The sequence below is a fragment of the Microtus pennsylvanicus genome, chromosome 5 (genome assembly GCF_037038515.1).
Source record: "Microtus pennsylvanicus isolate mMicPen1 chromosome 5, mMicPen1.hap1, whole genome shotgun sequence".
NCBI lineage: Eukaryota > Metazoa > Chordata > Mammalia > Rodentia > Cricetidae > Microtus > Microtus pennsylvanicus.
The window spans coordinates 93,841,537-93,863,895 of record NC_134583.1 but is presented as its reverse complement, the minus strand read 5'-3'; the positions used below and the strand labels follow the sequence as shown (position 1 = coordinate 93,863,895).

General features: G+C 41.5%; 1 protein-coding gene across 2 annotated transcripts in view; it reads right to left on the bottom strand.

The window, feature by feature from the left end:
- Nucleotides 1-8,862: 8,862 nt before the first annotated feature.
- Nucleotides 8,863-22,359, bottom strand: part of Patl1 (PAT1 homolog 1, processing body mRNA decay factor) — a 33,080-nt gene continuing 19,583 nt past the window's right edge. For both annotated transcript variants that reach the window (XM_075973558.1, XM_075973559.1), the window contains 8 exons: nt 22,143-22,240; nt 21,452-21,511; nt 19,130-19,278; nt 17,727-17,886; nt 15,902-16,057; nt 11,003-11,094; nt 10,759-10,908; nt 8,863-10,474 (listed from right to left, as the gene is read on the bottom strand). In XM_075973558.1, the coding sequence (XP_075829673.1) occupies nt 10,453-10,474; nt 10,759-10,908; nt 11,003-11,094; nt 15,902-16,057; nt 17,727-17,886; nt 19,130-19,278; nt 21,452-21,511; nt 22,143-22,240 (887 nt within the window). In that variant the 3' untranslated portion in view covers nt 8,863-10,452. The remainder of the gene's footprint in view (nt 10,475-10,758; nt 10,909-11,002; nt 11,095-15,901; nt 16,058-17,726; nt 17,887-19,129; nt 19,279-21,451; nt 21,512-22,142; nt 22,241-22,359) is intronic.

The window sequence follows — 22,359 nt, the reverse complement described above, 5'->3', positions numbered from 1 at the left end:
ATATCACCTTTGAGCTCGGTTTCATCATAGTCTTGTCATTTCACAGTCAGATAATTCTTGGTTGCCTGCTACGCCCTATGCTGGGTTCTGTGGTGAACAAGACAGTTTCTGCATTTGTTCTGCATTTGCGCAGCTCAGACGTGAATGCAGTAAATCCCAGAAGGAACAACCCACTTTTGACCTGAGTTTTCCACAACACCGACAGAATGGAAGTAAGGAACGCCATTTGCGTCTCCTTCCCAGGATCCAGATCCACATCACTACACCCATCCTTGTGATTCAAATCTTTACCGCAAACCCAATTCCCTTTTTGGACATTTCCAAGAGGCAACTGCTTAATCTGCCTGCTGAAAGTGAAGTCATTAAAACCCAATCAGGAAGGCTGCAGATGTTGCCTTCAAGCTGTGTAGCTTCCCAGCTGCTTCTACACAAAGCTCAGATCTAGGATCAGGAAGTATCTTCCAGCTAGGACTCAAATCCCAGTTTCAGCCCTTACCAGCTGGATGATCTAGAATTCAGTGGTTTTCAACCTTCCTAATGCTGTGACCCTTTAACACAGTTTCTCATGTTGTGACTCCCAACCAGAATATTACTTTGTAACTCTAATAATACTACTGCTCTGAATCATAATGTAAATGTCTGATATGCAGGATATCTGATATTCAACCCCAAAGGGGTTGACCCATAAATTAAGAACAGCTGGTCTAGAAAGTCGTTTTGGCAGTACAATTATAGTTGGCTATTCTCTTTCAAAAGGCTAGAGGATCAAAATAGAAAAGATTTGTTTGGGGACATAGATATGGCTCATGGCACACACACAGGCAAAACATATGTATACAAATCTCTTTTTAAAAGTGTAGTTGGGTGATGGTGGCGCACGCCTTTAATCCCAGCACTTGGGGAGGCAGAGGCAGGTGGGTCTCTGAGTTTGAGGCAAGCCCGCTCCACAGAGCAAGTTCCAGGACAGGCTCCAAAAATATAAAGAGAAACCCTATCTCGAAAACGACCCCCAAAAGGTGTATTCTTTCTAGATTATAAAATAGCTATAGAAACATGGTTTATCCTTGTTTATTCTTCATGAGAAATGGTGAGATATTTGGAGACTGAAACCTATCAACTGAAACAGTTAAATTTTTACACAGTAGGGCACAGAACCATAAACAGGGTGGCTCTCTGCACTGATGTAAAAAGATGGCTATGGTATATTAAAGATAAATGCAAAATGTCTCTAATTTATATTTTTGTGTGCATATTTATGCTGAAATCACTTCAAGGGCGCTATACTAACTCTTACCTTGTTTTTTCCTGGAGAGTAGAATTTTAATTTTTTTTTCAGAATGCTCTCTCTCTCTCTCTCTCTCTCTCTCTCTCTCTCTCTCTCTCTCTCTAGTTTTTGGACAGGCCCTCTGCATAGCCCTGGATGTTTTGAAACACACTATGTAGACCAGGGTGATCTTGAATTTACAGAGATCATCCTGCCTCTGACTCCTGAGTGCTGGGATTAAAAGTGTGCGCTGCACTTGGTTCAAGATGTTTTTTATTGGCATATATTCCACACAAAAAGTGGTTGCATTTTTATTCATGCGCATTATCTCTTTGGATCACATCCCTCCATTACTCTCTGCCTCCTTCCCCTTCTCACTAACGCCTTCCTCTTCCCAACCGGTCCCCTTTTGCTCTCACGTGTATGCGTGTGTGACTGTCTCATTAGGGTTCCTTATAGGAATATAGGGTTTGTTTACAGAGGCATGGACACTTCACCAGTAACTACACCACTGAAATAAAAGTCTCTCCATCCATCCCCCATCAACCATTAACTGCACATAAAACCTCAGGGGGGGTGGGACCCCATGGGCCCTTCCCCCTTCCATAACAGGACGTTGATCTGTCTAACCTTGCACAGATGATCACAGATGCTGTGAGTTCAAGATTGCGATAGTCATATCCTACCTGGCAGCCAGTATGCTACCTTGTTTCCCCTACCGCCTCTGTCTTTTTACATTCTTCCCACCCCTTCCACTAGTGCCCTGAGATTTCTAGAGAGTGATATAGATTCCCTAATTTTGAACATTTAACAGTCATTTACTCTCAGTACTTTGACTTGCTAGAAAGATGTTTCTCTGACCAACACTGACAGCAGCACTCATTTACAGGCATATTCACATAGCTATTTAGAAGGCAACTTGATGGATACATCATAACTATTAGCAAGACAACACAGCAGCTGTTTCCTGTCTTAGGTTTATGACCTCCTTGGTCATGGGCTTTTGACTGGGTATCAGATGAAACTATTCTCCTGTGGTGCCAGCATCAGTGCCATGCAGAAAGTGGTTGGTTACCACCATAACACACTTGCCACTATTGTACCAGTGGGCTCAGCTTGGCTAGCTGCTGTGTACTGTTGTAGCTAAGGGTCCACAACTGATGACAGTTCTCAGCAGCCCGCCTAGCTGCCCTGTACTGTTGTAGCTACGATCCATTACTGACGACAGTTCTCAGTGCTTGCATAGCATCTTCCAGCACTATGAGATCCAGCTAACACGCAGAAAACTTCCAGCTTGATTTATGTCCTGAGACCAAAGCACCTTCAGAAGTACGGTCTTACTACCTAGTTCTGGTGACAATCGATTGTTCTGGGGCATCAAGGAACTCCTTCACCAACATCTCATGGCACTGGGATTTTCATTTAATGACCTGTAACCTTTTTTTTTTTTTAAATCAAGTGTCAGATTTCTTCTTCTACTATAATGTATCCCAGACTGCCCATGAATTCATTCTGCTGCTGAGGATGACACTGAACTCCTGATCTTCTTGCCCCATCTTCCCAGTGCTGGAAGTACCCAATTTCATGCAGTACTAGAGATCAAACCCAGAGATTTGTGTATGCTAAGTTAGCAGTATCACCAGCATTTCTTCAAACTGATACAATCTAAGTAATCTTAAGGATGTTAAGTTCACAATTGGCAAAAAATAAAAAAACCCCAAACAACACACATTGCTCATCACTTAGTTTTCTTCTACACAGTTTGGAGAGCTCAAGTCCAATTTTGGTTAGTATCACTATGGAGAGTGAGTTCAGCTAAATTGGGAGCTTGGAGAGTCACGTTGAATAATAAGCAAGCCCCTCTGAACAGCCTTCCGTGCAACATTTGCAAACTAAAAAGTAAGGCAGAGGCTGCCATGAGACCTGCAAGCTATTCATAACTGTATCTCTAATGCAAGAGGAAAGGAAGTCAAAATAACGCCATTGGATCATTTTAAGATGCCGAGTTGTCAGACTAAAGCCTTGCTTGCAGAAATCCAACATACTCACTTCTCGGAGATCACAATGCCAACCAAGCTACTCAAGCACAGCTAGAAGAGGGAAAGCATAAGACCATTTTGGCCTTTACACACAGTAGACCTCACTGTCCTCTCAAAATAAAAATTTATAAGCTATGTCTTATCTTCCTAATGTTTCAAGGAGGAGACTTCAGTGATTCAATAGCTATAGTTTTGGAAAAAAATGCAATTTAGGATAAATAAGGGAGCTTACTAGGAACCTCCAGCTTGGACTTATTAAAATGTGTCTTTAAGTTGGGTGGTGGTGCATGCCTTTAATCCCAGCACTCGGGAGGCAGAGGAAGGCGGATCTCTGTGAGTTCGAAACCAACCTGGTCTACAAGAGCTAGTTCCAGGACAAGCTCCAAAAAAAACCTTGTCTTGAAAAACAAACAAAAAAACCCAAAACAATAGAACAAAAACAAAACAAAACAAAACAGGTCTTTGATTGTTCAGCTGGTATGCTCTATCCTTTTACTGTATTTTCCCCTGTAGCATTTTTTTTTCTGGGGCTGAAGAGATGTCTCAGGGGCTAACAGCACTTGCTCTTTCAGAGGACTTGGGTTCAGTTCTCAGCATCCAACATGGTGGCTCCCAATCATCTGTAACTACTTTTAGAGTATCTAGCACCCTTTTCTGACTTCTCCAAGAACCAGCCCAAATATAGTTGCACATACATTTGCAGACAAAACTCATAGTTTGATGCCAGTTGTTACACCACAAATTATCATCTAATATATAACTATTGACTACATTCATTATTCCTATGCTTAAAAAATACATTTAAAGTAACTAGAACATTCTCTGGGTTTTTACCATTAGTCAACCCAAGGCCTCAGGTGAGTTCTGGCTTCTCCTAGAGACTCAGTTTTCAGGTCTCTAAGTTGTGAAGTATTGCATACTACTGCATAGTGTCTCGTTGGACACTTTGAAGCCTTGTGGATCTTCCCCAAGGGCAGCCACCTAACAACAGGATTTAAGAACACATCTCTTTAATCCCAGCACTCGGGAGGCAGAGGCAGGTGGATCTCTGTGAGTTCGAGGCCAGCCTGGTCTACAAGAGCTAGTTCCAGGACAGGCTCCAAAACCACAGAGAAACCCTGTCTCGAAAAACCAAAAAAAAAAAAAACCAAAAAAAAAAAAAAAAACCACATCTCTTACTTCATTCAGCAACTGGTGGATACAGATGCAGAGACCCACAGCCAAACATTGGACTAAGCTTGGGGAATCCTGCTGAAGACAGGCGGGTTAGGATTATAGAAGCCAGAAGGATCAAGACATCACAAGAAAACCCACAGAATCAACTAACCTGAGCTCACCTGAGCTCACAGGCGTTCACAGAGACCAAACCAACAACCAGAGAGTGTAGTAATATGGAGCGGCGGCGGGGCTGTGTCCCCAAAACCCCAGCCGCTTGCCCGGCTCGGCTAGCTTATGCCCCAAATAATTACACGGACACTGTATTCTTTTAAACACTGCTCTGGCCCATTTCTAATCATCTGTGTAGCGCCCCTAGGTGCGCTTACCGGGAAGATTCTAGCCTAAGTCCATCCTGGGTCGGAGCTGGGGCATGGTGTGCGTCTTCCCTGGAGCAGGTAGCATGGCGTCTCTCCTGCGTCTGCTCCGGAGAGGAGAGCTGTGGAGTCTGACCTCACTTCCTCTTCCTCCCAGCCTTCCCTTCTGTTTACTCCACCCACCTAAGGGTGGGCCTATCAAATGGGCCTAGCAGTTTCTTTATTGCTTAAACAATGAAATCAACAGATTGATATATGACACTCCCACATCACTTCCCCTTTTTCTGTTTAAACAAAAAAAAGGAAGGCTTTAACCTTAACATAGCAAAATTACATATAACAAAACAGTTATCAAGTAAAAGTTACATCAGAAACATTTATACATATAACAAAATTGACCTTAAATCTCTATCAATGCAAATTATTCATACCTATATCATTTCCCCCTTTAAATGTAAAAGAACATTTATAAATAATATTTTGGGAACATGGGCGCAGTTTTTTCTCTCCAAACTGCTTCCTGCTGAATGGGGGCGCTGTTAATCAGATCATTTAGGGTGTAACCTGTGTGCCAGGTTTATCTCAGTTGGCAGTTGAGTGACGTAATTTTTTGAGGGCGTTCACAGGAACATTTCAGGAGGACGTGGTCCATCATACCAAATCGGAATAGAAGAAATCCATAGAGTCTCATCCTCTGTGAAAACAAAAGAAGACTCTCTCCAAAGCATCATATCCTTAGACCCAAATTTCGAAATCGTAATACCCTTATATCCATTCTGGTTTAGCTTGGCAGCCCATATAATGAAATATCTCTCTGTACTTAGCTCCTTCACAGTCAAAAAATTTAAAGAAAACACAATGTACATAATCCAGACTCTCTGTGAATTTTCCATCTTTATGCGGCTTATTTTTATTTATATCTATAACTATCTGTACTGTCTCTTTAAAGACTTTACTTTTACTTTTTTCTTTTTAAACCATTAACTTTATTCTCTATATTCTTTTTCTTCTCTCTCCCAAGCCAACGTACATTTATCCAACAGTGTGACTCATTTAGTAGTCTGAATCTGTCCTATTGTGAATCTGTAATTTTTTACTATCCAGGAGCAGTTTTGATTTGCGCCTTTAAATCACTAGGCACTTAAGAATCTAAGCTGTGACATTCCTAGGTTAACTTTTTGCTTTTTGAGCTGGAATAACCCTGTAGACCAGGCTGTCTTTGAACTCTCAGAGATCCGCCTGTCTCTGCCTCCCAGGCATTGGGATTAAAGGCGTGTGCTACCACACCTTGAACTCACAGAGATCTGTTCGTCTCTGCCTTCTAGGCACTGGGATTAAAGGCGTGTGCTACCACACCTTCAAGTCACAGAGGTCTATCTCCCTCTGCCTCCCAAGTGTTGGGATTAAAGGTGTGTACTACGAAGCACAACAACTTGCTTCCTTTGTTTTTTGCTTTAAGAACTTCAACTTTCAGCTTGCATATATTTTTAACACATTTTAAACCATTCAGAAATTTTCTCTGTCTTTGAATCTCTCTTTACTGTATATCTCTCTTTTTCTGACCACAAGAGCCTTTAATTTACCAATCAATATCAGTAGGACTAAAGGCGTGGCTTTGACGGCTGGATCCAGCCCATTCCTTAGCTTTTCAGCCTCATGGCTGATGTACAGGCTGCAGCCATGTTTATAGCCACAACTGGCATTTCAAGGTCCCTGCCAGCCAGAGAGCTACAACAGACAACACTCAAGTCCTCTCTCGGTAGCCGGCCCTCCTGCCTCAAACAGTCAGAGTTTGCCCTGGCAGGATGGCCCAGAAAGCCGGCATTTTTAAACGGCGCAGCTTTTTTCCTGCTACGGCTGAAAACCGAAAAGCATGCGTTCAGCTTTTCGTCAACACCGTTTAAGTGTTTCGTGGCAGGACCTCTTAATGAGCTGCAGGGTTTTGCAGCTGAAGCTGAGTCAGGAAGCCTCTTGGGGCTACCAGGTAGGAGCGGCACTCAGCACTTTAATTCTGAGACTGAGCGTGCAGCACAGAAATTCTTTTCATCCAAGTAACATCCAAATCTGACAGGCAGAGCACTGCGCAGTCTAAAAACACGTCTCTGTATGGCGGCAGGAATCCGCCATGCTCTTCCGCCTGCCTAAGCCTGATTCTGCCTTCTGCCCAGGAGCAGGCGGGGAGCTCTGAGTCATCGTCAAGGTCTCAGAGCACTCTCCTTCCAATCCCAAGCGGGAACACAAACATAAAGCCAGAGTTTGCACTGGCGGCACAGCCCCAGGAAGCCACGCTTTGAAGTGACACAGCGTTTTTTCTGCTGCTGTTGCCGAATCAGGAAATGTCTGTACAGCACGCCACCAACAAACAGCAAAAATCTGTGTCTCTCTCCCTTATTTTTAAGCCTTCTCAAGTTTTTTGTGGACTCAGTTAGCCCCACGTTGGGCGCCATTTTGTAGTAATATGGAGCGGCGGCGGGGCTGTGTCCCCAAAACCCCAGCCGCTTGCCCGGCTCGGCTAGCTTATGCCCCAAATAATTACACGGACACTGTATTCTTTTAAACACTGCTCTGGCCCATTTCTAATCATCTGTGTAGCGCCCCTAGGTGCGCTTACCGGGAAGATTCTAGCCTAAGTCCATCCTGGGTCGGAGCTGGGGCATGGTGTGCGTCTTCCCTGGAGCAGGTAGCATGGCGTCTCTCCTGCGTCTGCTCCGGAGAGGAGAGCTGTGGAGTCTGACCTCACTTCCTCTTCCTCCCAGCCTTCCCTTCTGTTTACTCCACCCACCTAAGGGTGGGCCTATCAAATGGGCCTAGCAGTTTCTTTATTGCTTAAACAATGAAATCAACAGATTGATATATGACACTCCCACATCAAGAGAGCTTGCATGAAACTGACCTAGGCCCTCTGCATATATGTGACAGTTGTGTAGCTTGGTCCTCTTGTGGTCCTCCTAACAGTGGGAGTTGTCTTTGACTCTTTGGCTGGCTTTTGGGACTCTACTCCTCATACTGGGTGCCTTGCCCAGCCTTAATACAAGGCAAGGTGCTTAGTCTCACAACTCGATATACCATGTTTTGTCAATATCCGTAAGAAGCCTGTTCTTTTCTGAACAGAAATGGTGGAGGAATGGATGGGGGCAGGGGAAGAGGGCAGAAGAGATGGGGGGAGGGGTTAAGAGGAGAGGAAGAAGGGGAAGCTGTGGTTTGGATATAAAATGAAACTGAAAAAAAAATCTCCCAGAAGTGGTGGCACATATCCTTAATCCCAGCACTCAGGAGGCAGAGGCAGACAGGTTGCTTAGAGTTCAAGCCAGTCTTGTCACAGAGGGAGTTCAGGACAGCCAGGGACACACAGAGAAACCCTGTCTAAAGAACAAACACAAGAAAATACATCTCTCCCAATTACATTCTACTCCTAGCAGCAGTAACACTCTGCTCTTCCCACTGTCCGACTTCCCTTCCCACTGTCCTTCCTCTAAAACAAAAGGGCATATGGGTGCTTTGTCTGTGTATGTACCCTGACACCATGCCTTTGTGTCCACAGAAATCAGAAGAGGGCAGATCCTGTGGAATTGAAGTTATGGATGGCTGTGAACTGCCAATGTGGATGATGAGAATGGAACTTGGGTCCTCTGGAAAAACAGCAAGTTCCTTTAACCACTGAACCATCTCCTTGTCCTCCTTTGATTTTCTTTACTCGTTTGATGAATGACCCTTCTGCTTTACATTCTACAAGCTAGGATTACAGCTATGTGCCTAGTAAGATGGTCCTTTTGTTTTAAAGATTAAACAAAACTACAGGGCTAGAGCTAAGAGAAATACAAACCACGAGGGCAGCTAAATGTTTACAGGACTACCTAAGCCATTTAAAAGTAAAGAGAGATGGGCATCTGTCTAGAAATATGTGAATTTCTTAAGGGTGAAGTGTCATTTCTTCAACATTAAGATTTTTGCTAGTGAACACAAGTATGATAGAAAATCCATTAAAAACAAATTCAGAAACAAAAAAGGTATAAAATACAAGTACACATTTTCAAGTATACAATTTGTTTTTATTTACAATACCCTATAAAAATGTAAATTTAGAAACTTTTATTTTTATTAATTAGAACTGAACAAAAAGCACAATAAAGAAGAAAATAATCAAGTGTTTACTTGATCAGGCGTGAAGGGAGGGTAGGAAAGGCTCAATGGAGACAATCAGCAGACGGTAGAGGGGAGCTAGAGACCGTCATTGGGGAGCAGCTGGCGGAGCCTGAGGCCACAGAATGAAAAGAAATGAAGATGAGAAGGAGGACAGCTGGTTGTAACGGAGGGCTTTACTGTATCTAGGTATGTGCAAAAACGTTTATTCTCTTTAAATATCATAGCCTGTCTCGACTACATTCAAAAAGGTGAGAAGAGCAGAAAGTAGGATCAGGATGGGAATATAAAATAAATTCAATTTAGTTTTTTAGAATTGCAACTACTAGGGAGCTAAGTCCCTTATCCTGGCTGACTGTTGAAGGTAAGAAAGGTGAAGGAAAGTGTCCCTAAGATTCAAACCCAGGCCCCAGCGGCCAGTAGATGGGGCTCAGGCAAGACTAAGCAGCCAGGACAGCACAGCAGTTCTGCTGCAGGGTAGAGGAGAATGAAGGGAGGAGCAGCCCAAGCTTAGCAGCCATGGCTACATTTGGAGGCTTCTACCCAAGACACTAAATGAAATGGGGAAGAGAAGCAGAAGCATGGCTTACAGAAGTCACATCAGGAAGACAGTGCAGGCGCACAAAGCTACACTGCAAAAGCAGGCTCTATGTGAGGCTCGTCTTGGGTACTCGTGAATGCACTTGAGAGGCAGGCTCAAGCACGCTGTAGTCATCACAGGAAAGGCTCAGCTGTGTGTGTGCTCTTTCCATTATGGTGGTCAGGAACAGAGAAAGAAAAGACTTCTCAGCCTAGAGCTGGGCAACAGCCAATTAACAGTTTGATTTAATGTAATGTGCCGTGTACCCTGTATTTATATATTAAAAAAGTAGAATCCACCAAATTACAAGATGGAACAGAAACAGACTAAAAATATATCAGCTGGTTTATTTTTAGAGGTATATGTCAACTAAACATTTTTCAAGCTAAAACTCACTCTTTAAGGACCCTCTGGAGACCACATGAATGTGTGTGTAGGGGTGTGTATATTTACCTACATCTTGACTTCTACTTGGTTTTGGCTCTTCTATAGTCATATTAATAAGGGAAGATGAAAAAAAAGACTTCAAAGGGTGGAGAGAACCTTTGGCAGACTACAACCTACTTTGAATTGTAATAGTGGTGATGAGATAAAGGGATATTATGTTTGTGTCTCTAGGGCAAAGAAAATGCAAAATTGAGAAGAATTGAGTAAAAGTAGGACATGCAAAGTGTAACACAGAGGTCAAAGAAACCAGCGGAAGTATTACCCAGCAGAAGTATCAGAGCAGTGGGGAAATACCTGGCATTCAGAGCTAACCTCTGAAAATAGGTTGACCCCACAAGACTTTCCTTTGGGTCATAAGCTACTTCCCCTCCCTCATTAAAAACACTCCATTGGTGATGGCAGCAGTGCAGGTGTCAGCCAAAAGGAGGTACAGGGCACACCGGAGAGCTTTTATCGTATCCCCTGAACCAGCCTAAGGGTATGAAGAGAAAGACAACTTTTGTATAAGTAAGTTAAAATAAGATGAATCTTTTGCATTAAAGCTACATCTCTGTAAGAATCCTCATAATAAAAGATATTTCTGTTCTCTCAGCATTCTGTCATTTTCTGAGGGACTGTTGCACACAATACAGTGATTTGTTTTAGCAAACACACAAACATTTGAATGGATGTCTCAACCTTTCGCCCCCATTCAGCTTCATCCTCTCACGGTATGATGTCTAAACACCAAGGTAGTGAAATGTATTTGGAACTTACTGTAGTTTTGTCTCCAGCAAGTTCAGTTTCTGCCGGTCAACATAGCGAGAAAAAAGGGACACTAGATTTGTGGGTATAGAAACTGGCTTGGCCAAGGCTGCTTGGGGTATCTGTAGAAGTTCTCTGGTTGCCATGAACATCACCTCTGTCCTGATAGAGAAAACCCAAAACGATATGAGAAGCACAAGGGGAAGAGAAAGGAAAGCAAAGATTATTTAGATGAATTTAAAATACAAGTACTGACCACTGGTTATTTTGTGTTGACTCTATAGCAGGGTCCGAACTCTGTAGGTCTTCCCCGCGGCTTAGGAGGATTAGGAGCAGTGACAAGCCAAACTGTAAGAAAAGCCAAATGGAATCAGACTTAACAACGCATCTAAGAGGCTGGAGAGATGGCTTAGTGGTTAAGAGCACTTGCTGTTCTTGTAGAGGATCAGGGTTCTGTTCCCAGAAACTACGGGATGGCTCACAAACACCCACTGGTATCTGTAAGGTGTACATGCACACAAAACATTCATGCACATAAAACACTCATGTGCATAAAACATATCTAAAAGCAACAACAGCAAAAACCAAAACAGTGCATCTAAGCCTCTTACACTTCAGTTAATGGGACCCTGGCACTGATGGGAAGGGCTGTTCACAAAGGCTTTTGTGCAGCCAGGGGTAGGGGATCAGGCAAGCCTGGTATTAGAGTTTGTCTTTCCTCTGGATTGTTTCTGGCATAGTAGACATCAAGTACAGAAAGCCCTCTCTCTATCCTATTCTGTTTTGAAAAGATTTTCTTCCCAGTCACGAATAATCATTTGGCATTTCTTTTATTTTTTTATTTTTATTTTTTTGAAACAGGGTTTCTCTGTAGCTTTTGGTTCCTGTCCTGGAACTAGCTCTTGTAGACCAGGCTGGCCTCAAACTCCCAGAGATCCGCCTGCCTCTGCCTCCTGAGTGCTGGGATTAAAGGCGTGCACCATCACCACCCGGCTCTTTTTTTTTTCATTTCTTTTATTTTTAAGAATAAAACAGATTAAGAAGAAAAGTCAAAGTTCATAGAAAATTAGAAGAAAAAAATTAAGTAAGTAAAGTTATTTTGTAAAGAAAAAAAGGTATTAAGAACTGAAGCTGGGTGTGGTGATGCACACCTTTAATCCAGCAATTGGGAGGCAGAGGCAGGTGGATCTCTGTGAGTTTGAGGCCAACCTAGTCTATAAAGTGAGTTCCAGGATAGCTATACAGAGAAACCCTATCCCGAGGTAGAAAAAAAAAAAAAGAAAAAAGAAAAAAGAGAAAGAACTACAAGGTGCTCTGGAGATGTAGCTCAGTTGGTAGCATTCTTTGCTAGCATGCACAAGGTTCCAGGTCTGACCCAGCATAAACTTGTGATGATGCATACCTACAATCCCAACATTCAGGAGGATCAAAAGATCAAAGTTATCCTTGGCTACACTGGGGGTTGGGGACCAGCCTGGGATACACGACAATGCCTCAAAAAGCAAAACAAAACAAATTAACAAAAATAAAGAGGAATATACATAGGGTAAACAAAATAATCAAAGCTCAAAGGAAACTGAGAAAATATATATATACACTCCTGGGGCTAAGAAGATAGCTCAGTTGGTAAAATACCTGAGCTTAGATCCCAAGAAATAAGAAAAATCTGCACATGGTGGTGTGCACCTGACCCCAGCTTGGGAGATGGAGCCTGAAGACCTTCATGTACAGTGGCCAGCCAGCCTAAACCAAACTGATGAACTTCAAGTTGGGTCTGAGAACTTCTCTCAAAAAGCAAAGGCAGAGAATAATCAAGGAAAGATGCCTGATGTCAACCTCTGGCCATATGGCCTCTACATGCACACCACCAAGTGCACGTGTGTGATGGAGGAAGGTCATTGGTTAAAAAATAAAGAAACTGGGCTGGAGAGATGGCTCAGAGGTTAGGAGCATTGCCTGTTCTTCCAAAGGTCCTGAGTTCAATTCCCAGCAACCACATGGTAGCTCACAACCATCTGTAATGAGATCTGTGCCCTCTTCTGGCCTGCGGGCATATACACTGACAGAATATTGTATACATAATAAATAAATAAATATTAAAAAAAAATAAAGAAACTGCTTGGCTGGCCCTCATAGGTTAAAACATAGGTGGGAGGAGTAAACAGAACAGAATGCTGGGAGGAAGAGGAAGTGAGCTCAGAGGCCATGCTCCCCTCTCCCGGGCAGACGCAACGAAGCAAGCTGCCAGGTCAGACATGCCGGTAAGACCGGTGCTACAGTTTATTAGAGATGGGTTGATCGGGATATAGAATTAGCCTGTAAGGGCTAGAGTTAATGGGCCAAGCAGTGTTTAAAAGAATACAGTGTCTGTGTAATTATTTTGGGGCATAAGCTAGCAGGCGGCCGGGGTGCTGGGGACGCAGCCCTGCTGCTCCTATTACAACACGTGTGTGTATACACAGAGTATATTCTTTTTTTTTTAAACATTTATTTATTTATTATGTATACAATATTCTGTCTGTGTGTATGCCTGCAGGCCAGAAGAGGGCACCAGACCTCATTACAGATGGTTGTGGGCCACCATATGATTGCTGGGATTTGAACTCAGGACCTTTGGAAGAGCAGGCAATGCTCTTAACCTCTGAGCCATCTCTCCAGCCCCACAGAGTATATTCTTATCTGAAGATAAAAACTTACAAAGAGTGTTAATAGGCATCTAAAAAAATCAGCAACATGATTTTTTTTGTTTTTTGAGACAGGGTTTGTGTAGCCCTGGCTGTCCTTGAACTTAAGAGATCTGCCTGCCTCTGTACCTCAAGATTGCTGGGAAAAAAGGTATGTGCTAGCATGCCTATCACAACATGAACACTTAAGGGGCACCAAATGAAAATACCGATAACACTAGGTTAAATGTGTAAGTCATATCTATAATGGATCATAAATGGATACATATTTTGGGATTTCATTCTATTTTCCTGGGTTTATATTAGAGGGTAATCTTTCTTTTCCACAAAGCTTCCCTTAATGTTATTTGCAGGCAAATTTTCACCAGGCTCATAATCTGTATGACTTTCTGGTTTGTTACTGTTCTTATCAAAATTAAAACAGCGACTAAGTAATAGGAAGGTCATGACTGGTCACTTGAGAACCCACCAATATCCCAAGGGACACAGGTATCGTCTCCTATCTCAGATGGCCTGTTATTGATGGCAGGTCAAAGAAGAAAGAGGTCCTGGGACTTCACCTCTGGGTTGCTTAGTGTGGCCCTAAACAAGTGCCTCATACCAGATATCATCTAAAAACTAGGACGACTGTAAAACCTGCATCAACACTTGCACATCCCAACAAACACCCAGGGTCATAAGGCTAGAAAAGGGCAGGCAAGGCCTGACACTGCCTGTTTAGAAACTCAAGATCCTCTTTCCTCATTAGGTTTCCTCTAAAAGGTTTTGAACTAAAAAAGACTTTTTTTAAAGGTAGGGTTTATGGCCTCAATATGTAAACTAGGCTGGCCTCAAACTCAGAGACCCACTGGCCTGAATGCTGGGATTAAACACAAGTGCACCAAGTTTTGCCTTAATCTTTGGAACTTTAACATGACATAACTAAAAGCTGTATGTAGTTTTCCTGCAGCTAGGTATGTCATGTGGCTATATCCTGGCCACTGTTTCTCAGCAGAAGCTGGTTAGAATTTGCTGCGGGATTTATACACTGTAAAGATTTGTCACTCATACTGGTTTAAGAAAACGTGGATTGGCTAGTAGCCAGGCAGGAAGTATAGGCAGGCAACCAGACTTAAAAATAAAAATGAAAGAAATAGAGTTTTAAAAAAAAAGCTACATAAAGATGGAAAATACAGAGAAAGTCTGGATACTCTGTTATTATGTTGTCTTTGAATTGTTTGACTGCTGAGGAAGGAGCAACAGCTGCTAAAAGACTTGACTAGAGATGCTGCTGGATTAATGTAAGCTATATATTTTGAAAAGCCTTGATTTAAAAATTTAAGTCAAAAGATATGTTACTTTGGAGTAGAGGTTTTGCTTTTGTGTCCACAGAAAATTATAACCCAACATTACAGAACACCTCTGTTGCACTTTCCTGAATTCTAAATCCAGAACAACCTAAAGACTGCTGGCTGGGGCTGGAGAGATGGCTCAGCCATTAAAGGTTGGGCTCACAACCAAAAATATAAGACTGTTGGCTGAGATGATCCAGGCTCATATAATAAATACTTCAGTCAGGACTTGACTATAATCCTAAATTTTCTTTAGGTCCCCATAAGATTATCAGCACCCTCAATCAGCAGGAAGTGGTCTAGAAAACTATGCCAAAAGTGGATTATGGATGTTTGTCTTTGTTTGGAATGTTGGTTACAAGTTGTTATTGATAATGGCCAGGAAAAAAAGTTAAAACAAAGGAGATTAGATTCAGAATTCTTGCTTGGAAAAGAAAAAAAGAGGAAGTGCTGTGGGATAATGCTTTTGTACACTGTAAAGATTTGTCACTCATATTGGTTTAATAAAATGCTGATTGGCCAGTAGTATAGGTGGGACAACAAGACTAAGAGAATTCTGGGAAGAGGAAAGGCAGAGATGCAGACACTAGCTAGATGCAAGGGAAGCAAGATGAGAATGCCTTACTGATAAAAGGTACCAAGCCACATGGCTAAACATAGATAAGAATTATGGGTTAATTTAAGTTTTAAGAGCTAGTTAATAATAAGCCTGAGCTAATAGGTCAACCAGTTTATAACTAATATAAGCCTCTGTGTGTTTTGTTGGGACTGAACGGCTGTAGGACCAAGCAGGACAGAAACTTGTTTATAAGAATTCCTGGGGAAAGTCCTAACAAAGAGGACAAACAGTTAATCATCTATACCCAGCTTTGTTCCTCATGCCAAGACAGTTTTAACTTTCAGAACTGTCCTGAAGCATCATGAGTATGGAAATATACTGTTAAAGAGGACCAGAGTAATTGTAAAAAAGACCAGATGCTTGATGCCACAAATTTCATAAAGAACTATTTTCTCCAAACCACTGTTTGTTTTCTAGCCTTTGTTAGTGTAATGTAATTCCTGAGTGGAAGAAAGCTATAGTAATCATAATTCTCCTAAGTCAATGCCACATAAGCTGAGGACACTGAAGGACAAGACCACCTTGTTCTGTAGCACAGCAGTGAGGTGAGGATTGGAGGGTGCTGGTGCAGTTGCACTTTGAGGTAGGTTCATTAGCTGTTGCAGAAGGCTGGTGACAGTCACTGAAGGAAGATGATAGAGGAGAAGAGAGAAGGGACTCAGTAAGCATGGCAGCACCTACAAAACATAAACAAGAGTATTACCTTCTGTCAACTGTCCCTTCACTTACCTCCCAGCAGGATACTCACCACCATATACAAAATCATTACGATACTACTGTGTGTCAGGATATTTGGCTATTGTGGAAAGGTAGGATAAATACTTGACTCTTCCTTTTTAGTTTTTGAGATGAGTTATTGGTCTAGCACTCACTATAAATGATTGATATATTTTTGGTATTATGAAGTCATTAAATGAAATCTAATTCAGTCTATTGCTGTAATTTTCCTTTCTGATGTTAAGTATACCACTTCTGGCAAATAGGAGTCGCTCAGATTGCTATGCGTACCCCTAGTAACGTATTAGTTACTCGCCTTTGATGTAAGACCAGGATTAACTGTAATCCCAAGCCTCACATCTGGAACCAGCAATTACCGCAAGAAAATGGATTTTGGGGACACGGTAGATTATTTTTTAATTGAACAGGTTAAAAACTCAGCACATGCATGTACACATATGTAAGCATACATATATACAAACAGAGATGGGGGAAGAGAGAGCATAAACTATAACTCTACACATACATATTTTTAGGTTAGTCTCAAATTTATGGCAACCCTTCTGTCTTAGCCTCCCTAATGTGGAAAAGTTAGGCATGAGCTACCATATGCAACTTTTCTATATAGTTAACTAAGTGTTCTTTACTAGCAAGTAAGCTTCATGAAGGTATTTTTGAATTCCTAGCTTCATTTCTGCGACATAAAATGGTACCTGGTATAGAGATGTATTAAGTGAGCATATGGTAAATGGGTAAGATTTTCCCAAACTTGCTTCCACTGACGAATTTCTGTGAGATCATGATCGACACATTGCCCACTGCTGCATTCTCTTCTTTTTGCATTTATGTTTTATTCTCTAACATAAATCTCAAATCTTGAAAATGTTCCTCCATTCCATTTTTCATTCTTGGAGTCTCTTAAAAATGTACTGGTTTTGGGGGCTAGAGAGACAGCTCAGCTGTTTAGAGAGCACTTGTTGCTTTTACAGAAGACCCAGATTAAATTCCTAGCATCAAAATGGTGATTCACAAACTACCTACTCTGACCTCCACGGATACCAGTTATGCACAAAATGCATGTAAACACCTGTGGGCAAACTATTCCTAAATAAAATTTAAAACATCTAATCAATTTTATAACATAATTTTTTTTCATTCTGGTACATTTTTCTAATGAGATTTAAACTTTTCATTTCTTTCTGTAAATACTAAAATCTCAAAAGCTACAGCAGCAATTTCCAGCTCTTTTGTGTTTTACATTATATAGGCATATCTTCTGCACAGATAATTCAGTAGTTACTACTCAATCTGTAGTTAACTACAATGTTTCCTTAGAAGTATCTCGTTGTTCTGAGTCCCATGCTCAATAATACTATTCTTTTAGCAATTTCTTGTCTTGAACTTGAAAAAGTACGAGAAATTTTGATAATCTTTGAAAAATTATTACAAGAATAAACAGGGATCTTTTAATCAAAAATTTACCTGTGGGTCACCATTCAACTAAATCTCCAGGCTAACAGAAAGCTACTGACAACAGAGCAGGGAGAGATATTTTACATACACAAAAGCAACTAAAAGCCAGTTTTCAACTTGACACGCCTAAGAAAAGTTGCCCTACGTGGTGGGTACCTCATCTTGTGCGTCCTTCTTGATAAGGAAAGGGAGGTTCCTGGCAGTTGCCATGAGAATGTCAGCTGCTTGCTCTGTGGAGAGGAAAGGGAGAATGCGGGCAACCATTCTCTTTCCTTTTCGGATACACATGATCTGTACGAAGTGGTCATCGCTTGGCCTGCAAGAAAAATGCCACCTAATGTCAGTAAGGGCAATATAGAAAACTCACATTAAAAAAAAAAAAAGCAACCCTATTTTCATAATCATCTGCATTACCAATATTGAGGATTACTCTCCAATTCTAACTAAATAATAAAAAGTAAAATTAAGTTTTACAAATATATTTCCCATATTATATATAAAATGTGATCAAATTTGATATAAGTAAAAATTAAATGTTAACTTGTAAGTGTTAGGAGGGCACATAAAATTTGCATGGTTTTATAATTTGACTTTTTTCACCTTCCGTCTCTGATATGAGGAATTGGGTGCAGAGCCTCCTGCATGCTAGGCAAGTGCTTTACCACTGATCTACAGCAATCTCCAACTTCAGTTAACCTCTTAAGGGAACCACTTTTCTCCATCAATAAATATGCTTCAGTTAAGTACATTTAATGGGTACATAACATGCCTATCTATGGATAAACTACATTTATCAGACCAACAGCCAGAAAGGAAGTCTATTTTGTTTGTGTAAGTTCTGACTCAGGAGAACCTGAGTGACGGGAAAGGAGCTGTCAGCAGATGTGGTCCTCTTACATTAAATATTTGGGATTTATAGGACATTATCACAACTAGGTTTGCTTCAGACAATTAGCAGGAGAAAAGATGACAAAGAAAGTCAAAATTCTTCACTGGAAGATCGACTGGCTTCCACATATACACTAGAGTATGTCTACAGATGGAAATCCCAAGAAAGTACAAATATTGTTAAGTGCCAGTTTAGCAGGAAAGCAAATACATATAGATCACAAAGTTGAACACACTAGTAACTGTACTCCAGATATAACTTCTCACCTCAAAACCAAAATCCAGTAACGATCCCTCTTATCTGCAGCACTAGTACAATCCTAGTAGACACTGTATATTGTTGAAAAAATGAATCCAAGAAAGAACTCAAAAGGATTATGGAATGTTTTACATGAAGTAGCACCCAAGTGAGGACAAAAAGAAAGATACTAGTATAGTGTGGTGGCCCACACCTTTAATAAGGGACATTTGGAAAACAACTGGATCTCTGTGAATTCAAGGTCAGTCAGGGCCATGCAGTGTGCCTCTGTCTCAAAACAAAAACAAAACCCAGGAAAGATAGATGCAATGCTTATAGAAATGATGGGACAGGGTACACCACAATCCCAAATATGTGGAGTTTAGTGGCAATGGAAGAGGTCTCCCCTTTCTTTAAAGTGCACCGTGCATACCTCTCTTGTCCAGGCAATTTGCCCCTCAGGTTGTCATACATGCTACAGATTTTGTGCTTTCTTTCATCCACCAGGGCAGGCCGCTCTTCTTCTAAACTTAGGAGATAGCGCCTTTCATAATCTTCCACATCAAGGAGTAAACTATAGGTCTAGGGGAGAGACAGAACAGGCTATAACATGCTGGGTCAACACCGCAGAGTATTAGATAAGCGTCTTCATAGTTTAGGCCTAACAAGTAAAAATACAAGAGTATAATACAATTTTTTTTTTCAAGACAGGGTTTCTCTGTAGCTTTAGAGGCTGTCCTGGAACTAGCTCTTGTAGACCAGGCTGGTCTTGAATTCAGAGATCCGCCTGCCTCTGCCTGGGATTAAAGGCGTGCACCACCACCACCTGACTAAAATGAGTTTTTAGAAAAGCCAGAGCTTGAGTGTCAAGGGTTTCCCTCCATCTTTTAGTACTTTCTGTATGATGCAGCATTTCTACCTGAATCCAGAGGTTGCCAATTAGGCTGAACTAACTAGCTAGGTTGCTCCAAGGATTCTGTCTCTGCCCCCCGTATACTGGGAGGATTGCCATATCTCCCTGGCATTTATGTGGATACTGAGGATGCAAACTCTGTTCCTCAAATTTATACAGCAAACATTTTATCATCTTCTCCAGCCGTGATAATCTGTGTGACAGATAGGGTCTCACTGTGGAGCTCTTCTGGAACTGACTCTTTAGTCCTCACATTTAGAAACTGACTCGGATTCAAATCTACCACATTGGATTCCTGAGAAATATTTACTAATCAGGCCATTTTTCTTTTCTTTTCTTTTTTTTTTTTTTTGTTTTTTCGAGACAGGGTTTCTCTGTGGCTTTGGAGCCTGTCCTGGAACTAGCTCTGTAGACCAGGCTGGTCTCGAACTCACAGAGATCCGCCTGCCTCTGCCTCCCAAGTGCTGGGACTAAAGGCGTGCGCCACTATCGCCCAGCTTTTTCTTTTCTTCTTTGGTTTCTTGAGACAGGATTTCTCTGTATAGCCTTGGTTGTGCTGGAATTAGCTTTGTAGACCAGGTGGACCTCAAACTTACGGAGATCCATCTGTCTCTGCCTCCCAGGTGCTGGGATCAAAATTATTTTTATGTACATTGGGGGTCTGCCTGCATGCATGTCTGTGTGAGGATGCCAGATCCCCTAGAACTGGAGTTACAGACAGTTGTGAGTTACCATGTGGGTCCAAGAACTGAACCCAAAGTCCTTTGGAAGAACAGCCAGTGTTCTTAACCACCGAGCCATCTCTACCCTGACCAGGCCAGTGTTCTTAACCACCGAGCCATCTCTACCCTGATCAGGCAATATTTTAAATTTAACTTTACAGGTGTCAACTAGTGATCTAGCACTCTGCAGGTAATTCAATTCATTTGCACACTCAACCCCCAAACAAAACTACTACAATCATCCCCATGAAGAAACTGACGACAGCATAAAAGGTTAAGTAACTCAGCTTCTCATTATAGACTCAAAAGGGCTGGTTTGCGCTATGTTCTAAACCACTGTGTTCTAGGTAGCGTAGTGCGGTATGTATGCAGTACTGCGCTGTGGTAAGCGTGCTTTACAGACTGTCTATATGTATCATTATGTTTCCCTTAGTCCACAGGAATGCCTAATAAGTGCTGTAAAACTAAATTAGCTCATGGAACAACAAAACTTTTACTCTTATTTTTATTAGGCTCAAGATGACCTGGGTTGATGAGATGGCTCAGTGTGGTAAAGTCTGACGGCCCGAGTTCAATCCTGCAGGCCATGTGTTGGAAGGAGCTGCATGCTGTCTCCTGCAAATTATCATCTGACTCCCACACAAGGGTTGTAGCAGATACAACACTGACACATGAGATAAACATATGACCTGCTCAAAGATAATCATCTATTAGCTGAGTAACTGCGAATAAAACCTCAGCGCAGTGCTCTTCCCAAGTATAGAACAATCACTGCCAGAACACTCTGGTAAACAACAAGCACTCAACACAAATTAATTCTTAGGTAATAGAAAAGAACATGTGCCAGTGAGATGACTCAGCAGATAAAGGTCCCTCCCCACAAGCCTGACAATCTGAGTTAGAGCCTTAAAGCCTATATGGTGGAAGGCAAGATGCCACCCCCTCAAGTTGTCATCTGACACACATGCACAATGTCACCTCCAATCATAAAATGTAATTACAAAAAATTAAAAAAAATCAAAGAACACTGATTTACTGCTCACTTTTTTACTCTTGAACACACATATATTTGATAGTTCTTTAAATTGAAACTAAATATAGAAATAGATTCTATTCTTACTTTCTCAATTATGACAAGGGTTTTCCTTCTCTTGTCCCGAACTTGTTTTTCTTTTGTTTCCTTAAAAAAAAAAATAAAGTTATTCAGTACAAATTCTTTACCTCTATTAAGAACATTTAATCAAGAATGCACCTTTAGGTTTATTGGTGAAAATACTTGAGAATACGGACTCCTTAAAAGTTAACAATCTAAAATGACAAAATTATGAAACAAAGGCCATTGACTAAACCAGCTCACAAATTAAGCTAAATTAATAAATCTAATAACACAAAAACAATGTTTTATGCAGCAAACTGAACTAAACAGGCACTATTTGCAGCCAGAGGTATCAGATCCAAAGACCCCTGCTATTGCAGGCCCTGTGGCCGACTTGTAAGTAAAGGCTTTAGAGCCAGCAGGAGAGCTCAACTGGCTAACAGTGCCTGCTGCACTGACCATCTGAATGTGATCTCTGAGTCCCTGTGGCAAGGAGAATCTCGGAAAGTTGTCCTCTTGATTTCCACAAGTACACCGTGGCATGTGTCACATACACACCCCACTTTTTATTTTTTTTTTAAGAAGGCACCATATTTCAGGGTATGTGTGAAAAACCAAAAAGTCAGGACAGACCAGGTCAACCTAGGTTACAATTCCACCAAGCCTCATCTCATTCCAATGACTCCAAAATGAACACCCATTAACTGGCACTTACATCATCCTCACTCCGAGATGTCACAACAGCATCGATCATCTTCCGAGGATTATTCACACTAGAGACAGTAAGCTTACCCAAAGAGCCCTCGAACTGCACTGCAAGGACAAAGAAGACTCCAGTAAAGACTTGGCATAAAGCAGACAGCATTCAAATCTTTTCTTGGTTCTTCACCCATGGTTTAATAATTTACCACAAGAATGTATGTAGTGAAGCA